Raw genomic sequence first — 8,419 nt, 5'->3', positions numbered from 1 at the left:
AATGAGTTGTGGATCCTGATCATCAATACCATTTACAGCACACTATTCTAGACATAGAAATGCGAAACTTATAACTCATTTCTGGATATGGTCATTCCAAAACTTAAATGAAATACAAAAATATCTTCTGAATATTTAAATCTAGAATATATAATAACCACTTCCAGATATCTATAAACAAACATGAAGTGAAAGGTAATGTTGAGTTTAAAATTTTATTGGGTAATGATATGGTGAAAGGAGAAATTGCCTAGCTTTGGTTATTTTCTTACCAACACGCTCCATCTACTACAGTCACCTTCCACACCAATCCCCACAAAGCAAATTCAGAAAAGTTATATGGCAATAGATACATAAACTTTTTCTCATGGATTAGTACATGTTTCAATTTATTGAAATTATCTGAAAAAATGCTTACAAGAGTCATGAACTATTTGCATATGTTGAAATAAGTTTTCGACAAGATTTTACAAATATTCATTATTTTTTTAAGTATATAAATGTTTAAAATAAGTTTTATCTCCCCCACACTGAACATAGAATCAAACAACTTGAATCACTAAACTACTTATCAAATGTTTATAATGTCATTAATTATAATTATTGTATTACGATAACATTAAAAATGTAACAAAAAAATTACTTTGTGCAATGCGATAAACATTTATTAAACAACACAAAATCAAATTTAAATTTAATCATTTTTAGATATTAATTATTAGTAAAATTGATAAATTCTTTACATTAATAATGTATTTTAAAAACCTAGTTATGTTATTTGTCGAACTTGACCCTAAAAAATAAAACTTTGTACAAATCTCCCAAGAAAATATCAATTTTAGTATTTTTTTTACTTTGTACTTGTGAATATTTTTAATATATATAATTAATCATGACTTAACAAAACTATTTCGAACATTTTTTTTAGAAAACTGCAATTATTAATGATGATCTATTTAATTGATCTTGACATAAAAGGAGACAACATAATTTAGAGTTATAGGAGAGTATATAGTTAACTATTAAAATTAATTATATTATAATATTCATACAAGCATATATCTATGCTATTCACTTTAAACCTACATGTATATTGGTTCAAATTGAATGATAGATACTAAATTCTAAATACTATAATTTTTTGTAGATAACATTTTCTTTTTAATTTTATCATTACATAAAAAATAGCATAAAAGAAAAGAAAAAAAAACACGTGAAGCTCGATCAAATTCATATAACCTAAACAACAATTTAATAAAAAAAAATAAAGATAACAAGACAAATGAAAGTAGTCCCCATACAAATAACAATTTAAATATATTTCTAGTCTTTTTAAATAAAAGCGTTTTAATTTTTTTTCCCTTTAAAATTGAAAATGATTATTTTCATTAGTATAATTATGTAGGAAGCACTCATGGATTATGTATTTGAATTTAAAATATTTTATCCTAAAACAAATTATTATTATTATTTTCAGGAAGTAATTAAAAAATTATTTCGGTGATTATTATTATTTTCATTCGAGTTTGATCTGTATTTTGCAGTAGTTTGATCTGGTTTAGGAAGCAAAATGAAGAAGGTAACCACATCCACAAAAATAAATTATATAAAACAAAATCGAAGGAAGTGAAAAGGCACGGAGGAGGAAAAAGCAGTTCCAAAAGAAAACAGTGTCACGAGAAAGGTTTAATTAATTAATCAGTCATTTTTATTAAATTTAGTTATTATTGTTTAAAAAGATGTGTAGAAATCGTGTGCTATTTTTTTGCAGTGAGGATTAAGAAAAATTGGAATAGGGAACGTTGCTTGAATTGAAGCATTTGGATATATAATTAGGTTTTAATCGGTTGAAGTGGTGAGGGTTATTAGTTAAGAATAATAAAAAGGGAAAATGTAAGATTGGATTGGTGTGAAGTAGTTTGTTGCGTTGCGTGTGTGTGTGAATCAGTGTCAGTATCAGTGAGAGTGGGTGCGTGAGCGTGAGCGTGTGCGTGTGCGTGTGCGCTGGTGGTAGCAATGGAGGAATCGTCGATTGAGGAATCAGTGACGAGCGTGATCGAAGAAGCGAAGGAGGTTCAGGAAGCAGTTGCGGCGCACATCTCCAAAACTTCCTCCGACGAGGAGCCTCTCCGGCAGCGTGTTCGGCGCGTCGATTCCAGAATCCACTCGCTCCGTTCCTCTCTCGATTCTCTTCTCTCCAACAAACTCATCGCTCCGTCTTTAGCCGATAAGGTTAGTTAATAATTGATACACTCTCTCTCTTTTTTTAATTCCGCAATTCAATTGCTTCATTTAATGGATCTCTTTGTTTGGTTGCAGTTGGATGAAGATTTGCACAGAGCGAGATGCATCATCGTCGACAGTGAAGCTTCTTCGCTTCTCCCTGGCCATGCACAAGGTTACTTTTGTCCGTATTTGTAATCAATGCATTTTTTTGTGTGTAATGCGATTTGTGTTATCGATTCGAATTCAATTGCTTCAGGAGGCTTTTTGAGGATGTTTCTAGGACCTATCAACGTTCGTGCCTCCAGGAAGGATGTTCAGCTCAAGGTCAAAGAAGAATACAACAGTTACAGGGTATAAATATGAATATAAATATATCTATATATATATATATACACGTATTCCACTCTCTTTCTCCTCATGAACCGTTTCTTGTCGTGAACATTTGCCGTTTGCCTACTTGTTTCACGCAGTTACATGGTTATGTAAAAAAATGTTTGCAGTTCTAGACCACGCTTTGTGTTGTTTTGTGCTGTAGGATTTTCCCACGCAGTTGTGTTTTTCCTATCGTTCTCATTTAATGTCCTTGATTCACCTTTTGCTGAGGATGCCGAATTTTGTCTTGTGGTTGTGTGAGATTGCATGCTTGATTGATTTCGTATTTTTGTTTACAATTCTTTTATTTATCCTTGCAGAGTTTCTGCACATTAAAATGACTATTGTAAAAAAGAAAGAAAAGGTGTTGCGTGAAATAACATGGTTGACTTCAAATTGGGTAAATCTGTGAGCTATAGTTGTTGGTCCCAGATAGTGGTGTGGGGTGGCCTTCCCTGAAACAGGATAGAGAATAGGTTGATGAGCGCCATACAAAAGATTATGTATATAAGATATAAATAATTTGTACCACAATCATATAAATACTCAAAATCTTAAACATTACCCAACATTGAAGAAATACTCATTAATTGTTCACATTAATTAACTACGAAGGTCAAGGAGCACGGAGAGTACAGCATTAAATTTTAAATAAGTTTAACTCAAGGAGGACAAAAATAAAATACGAAGTCTTGGAGAGCACTCTCAAGCCTTATGAAAACCTTGAGAACTGAGATTGGACGGAACAGGAGTTGCTGGCAAAAGCACAATATGACAGTGGATTTGCTGGGAAATGGTAAAGCTCGAACAAGTGAGGAGGCACAAGATTAATTGGGGTGGGGATGGGAAGCAAAGTTCACAAAATCAGCATTAAAGGTTGCATCATCACAATAGTTCAAAACACAACTTTTTGCTCTGCACATTGAAATCCTGCCTTTTACTGACATGCTCCACACAAACACCTGTTGCCATGTAGAAGAAATGTTTAACATTTATGAAAATGACACTTCTTTTGTTCAGGATAGAACTGCCCTGCTTTTCTTGCTTTTTCCGTCAACCCTGCTTATTCTAAGATCTTGGGTTTGGGCTGGATGCTTGCCAACTTTTCCTGTTCAGATGTACCAGGTATTTTCTTTAAAATCGTGCTTGTTTGATGTCATGTTAGTATTTACCTGCTTACATGATGAAATATTTGTTGGTAACCTGTCATTGAGTATAATTATTGTCATGATCAGGCCTGGCTGCTATTCCTTTACACTGGTTTGGCATTGCGAGAGAACATATTGAGAGTCAACGGAAGTGATATTCGTCCTTGGTATAGTCATTAAACCCAATGTTTGCTTGCATCATAGTTAATTAATGGGTATTGGGTTTTTGGCTTCATGCTCGTTGCTTTGTTCTTCTTTAATCAAATGACTGAAAACTGTATTACTTTTATTATAGATTATTATTCTACCCTTCATACTCTGCAACTTGGCTGTGCTATCGTAGATAGTAGAAGACGTTATTTAATTGGTTGGGCTGTGTGTGTAATCCACAAGTCTATTAGAGAGGAAGGATTAAGCTTTAGGAATATTGAGTCATAAAAGTTGCCCTGGTGTGAAGGTAGTTAGCTGATAAAGAGCAAATATGGTTTTATTAGTGTGGCTGTGGATGTTACAGTTGGGTTTATTCTACTTAATTCATCTCTTCACCACTCTTTTCTTTTCTTTCTTTGGAAGGTACTACAGTAGTACGATTCCATTTCATTCTTAAGAGAACTTTTGTTAGGGATTCATTTTTTGGTTCTTTTACAGTATTTTCATCATGTGCTATTGTGCTTGCCTTGCAATGTGTACATGAACCAACTATTCCTAACTTAAGCTATTAGGTAAGGATACATGAATGGTTTTACATCTCTAGCACAGCTCCCACAGAGGGCTTAAAGTGTGGATAATGTACACATCCACCTATCTTGTTTTGGAATTCAATTTTTTATTAAAATGGGGCACAAGGTTTGAAATTTACCCCACTTGACCTCAGAGGTTTGAATACCATATTTGAAAGGGATTAGGGATAACGTAACCCTAGAAGTTAGCTAAACGAGGGAAGTTTATACCTTCCTACTTGATGTGAATCTTAACGCACCCTTCACACCTAGAACAATACATCTATGGGTGACCCAACATAAGGACTGGCTAGATGCTTGAGGAAATGCTTAGCATAACTAATTATACATAGATTGTGTACACAATTGCTGATATTAGCAAAGCAGGAAAATAAGAAACAATATAAATAAATCCTGATAATAGACAAAAGATGGATCCCTAAACAGGAGATATCCCCCAAAATAGGGAACACATTCAAATAATATACATAAATACAGTGATATACATACATACATATATATATACACATACGCACACATATATGGAGAGAGATCAAATTACACTGGTGTAACTTTTTTCAAATGTTACATTGTACAATATCTTTTGTTTGGATCATGTTTTATTTCCTTCAAAACTATCTGTTAGATTAAACGTTTCATTAACAGAGATCATATATAAAATTTTATGCTAAGCTAAAATTATATTATGCCTCATTTATAAAGACCAAGATTGGTGCAAGGCTTATTTTTCAAAAAATATACTAAAATATGAATCATTTAGTCATCTTCTTGTTCAATTTCAACAAAATTTGTCAAGGATAATCACGAATATATCAAATTATACTAAAATATGATGTTCAATTTTATTATCATATATACAATATTTTATGTTCATATAAATTATGTGATACCTCGCTTATGTAGATCAAAATTGAAGTAATGTTTAGTATTCAACAAAATATACTAAAATAATCACTTGATCACTTTGTTGTTATTGTTCAGTTTTAACAAAATTTGTCACGGATAATCATGATGATATGAAACTATAACTTACAGTTGGATTGACAAAATTCAACATGAATATAAAGTTATTTACGGTATAACATTTGATAGAAGTTATATCGGTATAATTTGATATCTCTCTCTCACGCAATTGGAGAATGTTTCTCAAAACTCACGTTTAGATTAAAGTTCCTTTAACATAGATACGATATAAAAAATTTATATAATATAAAATTATTTGATTTGTTTATATAAATAAAAATCGATATAATGTTTACTTTTCAAAATATACCAGAATATGAATCATTTAATCACCCTGTTATTGTCGTTCAATTTTAACAAAATTTAACATGAATAATCATGATGATATGAAATTATAATTTAACTGTTGGATCAACAAAATTAACAGAGTTATTGACACCGGTACAATTTGATTTCTCCATATATCTATATATATGTGTATAATGTAAACAAGAGTGTGATGTTAATTAGTAGTCACATCACGTAAAAAGTTAAATGCATTTATTTTTTCTTGATTCTTGACCACTCAAATAGAATGTAATGGTTTATATTAATTGCTCTCATTTCTCCAAATAATCAAGTCTGGTGTTCTCACTTGAGTGACTTCCTCTAACACTGATTATTTGACGCATGTGTAGGCATCTGAAGGTACTTTCCATTGAAATTTGTAGTGTTATTGGAATGTGTTGTCAGGTAGCTTGTCAATAGTAGAGATAAATTAATTGTTTGCACTATTGAGTGCTGGATATGTACATCTGACTTAAAGGTCATTTTCCTGAAGCCGCTTTTTGAGGTTTTGCTGGTTAACAGAAAATAGTGTTCCAGAACTGTTATTTTGGTTGGTGTTTGGTTTTGAATGCTGCAAGTGCCAGATTTTCTGTGGTTTATTCTTTCTTATATTTTGTAGGACAGACTTTTCTTAGCTTAGTTTTTCACAATGCAATTAATTATAACACTTGATGTAGTAATTTTTTCTTTGACATTTTCTCTAAAGATGATATCTTCAATTTCTTAATAATTTCTTTTAAAGGGGAGAGGCATATTTAGTTTGCGTGCTAATATTGTCACTCTTACATAACATTTTGGGGAGGGTGGAGTGTTAAGATTGGTTTACATGGGAGAAAATCTTTTAGCAATAAAACTTATTGTACGGTTACAGGTGGATATATCATCATTATTGTGCTATGATAATGGCCCTCGTAAGTCTCACTTGGGAGATTAAAGGACAGCCAGATTGTGCAAAAAAGCAGGTTAGTCTCCTACGCCAGTGCATAGTTTTTTCTTCCTTTTACTTAATCGTTATGTAACTATTATTTATGTCTCAATTATGCATGTAGAGAGGTGTACAACTTTTCTTACAGTGGGCTATGATGCAAGGAGTTGCTATGCTTTTGCAAAATAGATATCAACGTCAAAGACTTTACACTCGTATTGCACTGGGAAAGGTGCCAAAGTTGGAAATACTATATCTTGTGTTTTTCCTTTCCTATTGTAGTTATATTTTACCCGCCATCACACAAACTCTCGATCATCCTGCCTAATCCTTTAACCTGTTTGACTCACTATTTGATGTCATAACTTCACAAATTTGTTTGCAATCATAAGATTAAAACTTCCCTGTTGCATTAGTTTTGTAGTTAAATCAAAGAGTTTTATAGTTTTGATCTGTGTTTTTCTTATTTTAGGCTAAGAGGATGGATGTTGTGTGGGGGGAAACAGCTGGTGTGGACGGCCAACTGTGGTTGTTGTGTCCCATACTCTTCACGTTGCAGGTAACATGGTTGCTATGATATATGTCAACATTTGTTATATTCCCGTTTGATATTAATGTTCGTATAATGTTCATGATTTATATTGTGTTGTGTGACAGATGATTATTTGGGAAGCAAATATTGTGTTAATTTGCTTTAAAACGGCAATTGTCTTTTTATTCACATTCTGAAAGTAATTGACCTGAACATAGCAGAGGTTTGAGAGACTTATGGAATATATTTGTGGTCCTATCTTATCTTGGTTCAGGGATTTGAGGCATATGTTGGACTTTTGTTGCTCAGGACTGCAGTTGTTGGGGATGTTTCTGAGTGGCAGGTACTTGTTTGTCTGTGTTTGCTTTCTTACTTCACTTTGTACATCAATTTATTGAGTGGAACAGAAGCAAATGAATCCAATAATATTTTTTGCACATATTAGCCTTAGACTTACAATGATAGAAACGCTTGGACAGGTAATATTTTGCGGTGTTCTGTTGGTCTTAATGGCTGTTGGGAACTTTGCAAATACAGTACAGACTCTGATGGTGAAATCAAGATTTAAGGCAAAGATGAGAAGAAGCAAGAGTAAGCAGAGGTTGAATTAACAAATTGTCACTTTTTCAGCTTTAATAGGATCAGGATTTTTTGCACTCTTTCAGTTTTGACCACAGTGCAAGCTGCTTATAATTTTGGCTTCTTGTAGCTTCAATCATCTTTAACGAGTTTGAGCATAAACATAAATTTGGATTAATCGAAACTATCCTACGATTTCTGTTGTCCACCTTTTCGTGTTAGAATGCCTTGTTTCTTCCAATGTCTCTGGGTTGACCACGTAACACTTCCAATATCTATTAAGTACGTACCTAGTTGAGTCCATGCAAATTATTACCAAAATTTAAACTAACCAATTGTAGGGCTTTCTAAATTGCTCTTTTTTATTGCATCCGGATCATGCCATTTTATCATGTCCCTAAAATGTATATCAATTTATATTTATATTTTTTTTGGTCCAATATAATTTTTTAAAATTTAATTAAATAAATGAGTACTATTTCCTTTTCAAACGGTTTTGTACCATCAAAATGCAATTGGGGACATTATCCATCCTTGATTCTAAGATAATATGCGTTCGTCAATTAAACTGTACTTCTCAGTGATAATTGTCCCGGACTATCTGTAA

General features: G+C 32.5%; 1 protein-coding gene across 3 annotated transcripts; it reads left to right on the top strand.

Moving 5' to 3' along the window:
• The first annotated feature begins 1,425 nt into the window (after positions 1-1,425).
• On the top strand, positions 1,426-8,020 carry LOC137828655 (uncharacterized). Of its 3 annotated transcripts, none has more exons than XM_068635318.1 (11): positions 1,426-1,684; positions 1,772-2,232; positions 2,320-2,398; positions 2,483-2,577; positions 3,619-3,723; positions 3,834-3,913; positions 6,648-6,738; positions 6,826-6,933; positions 7,174-7,260; positions 7,508-7,576; positions 7,713-8,020. In XM_068635318.1, the coding sequence occupies exons 2-11, from the start codon at positions 2,017-2,019 to the stop codon at positions 7,842-7,844; spliced, it is 1,062 nt and encodes a 353-aa protein (XP_068491419.1). In that variant the 5' UTR covers positions 1,426-1,684; positions 1,772-2,016; the 3' UTR covers positions 7,845-8,020. The 3 variants fall into 3 exon arrangements, with proteins under 3 accessions (XP_068491419.1, XP_068491421.1, XP_068491420.1); XM_068635320.1 differs by having other exon boundaries at positions 1,610-1,684; positions 1,748-2,232; XM_068635319.1 differs by lacking the exon at positions 1,426-1,684 and having other exon boundaries at positions 1,720-2,232.
• Positions 8,021-8,419: the final 399 nt, after the last annotated feature.

Source organism: Phaseolus vulgaris, chromosome 7 (genome assembly GCF_000499845.2).
Source record: "Phaseolus vulgaris cultivar G19833 chromosome 7, P. vulgaris v2.0, whole genome shotgun sequence".
Taxonomy (NCBI): domain Eukaryota; kingdom Viridiplantae; phylum Streptophyta; class Magnoliopsida; order Fabales; family Fabaceae; genus Phaseolus; species Phaseolus vulgaris.
This window is presented reverse-complemented; position numbering and strand designations above follow the sequence as displayed.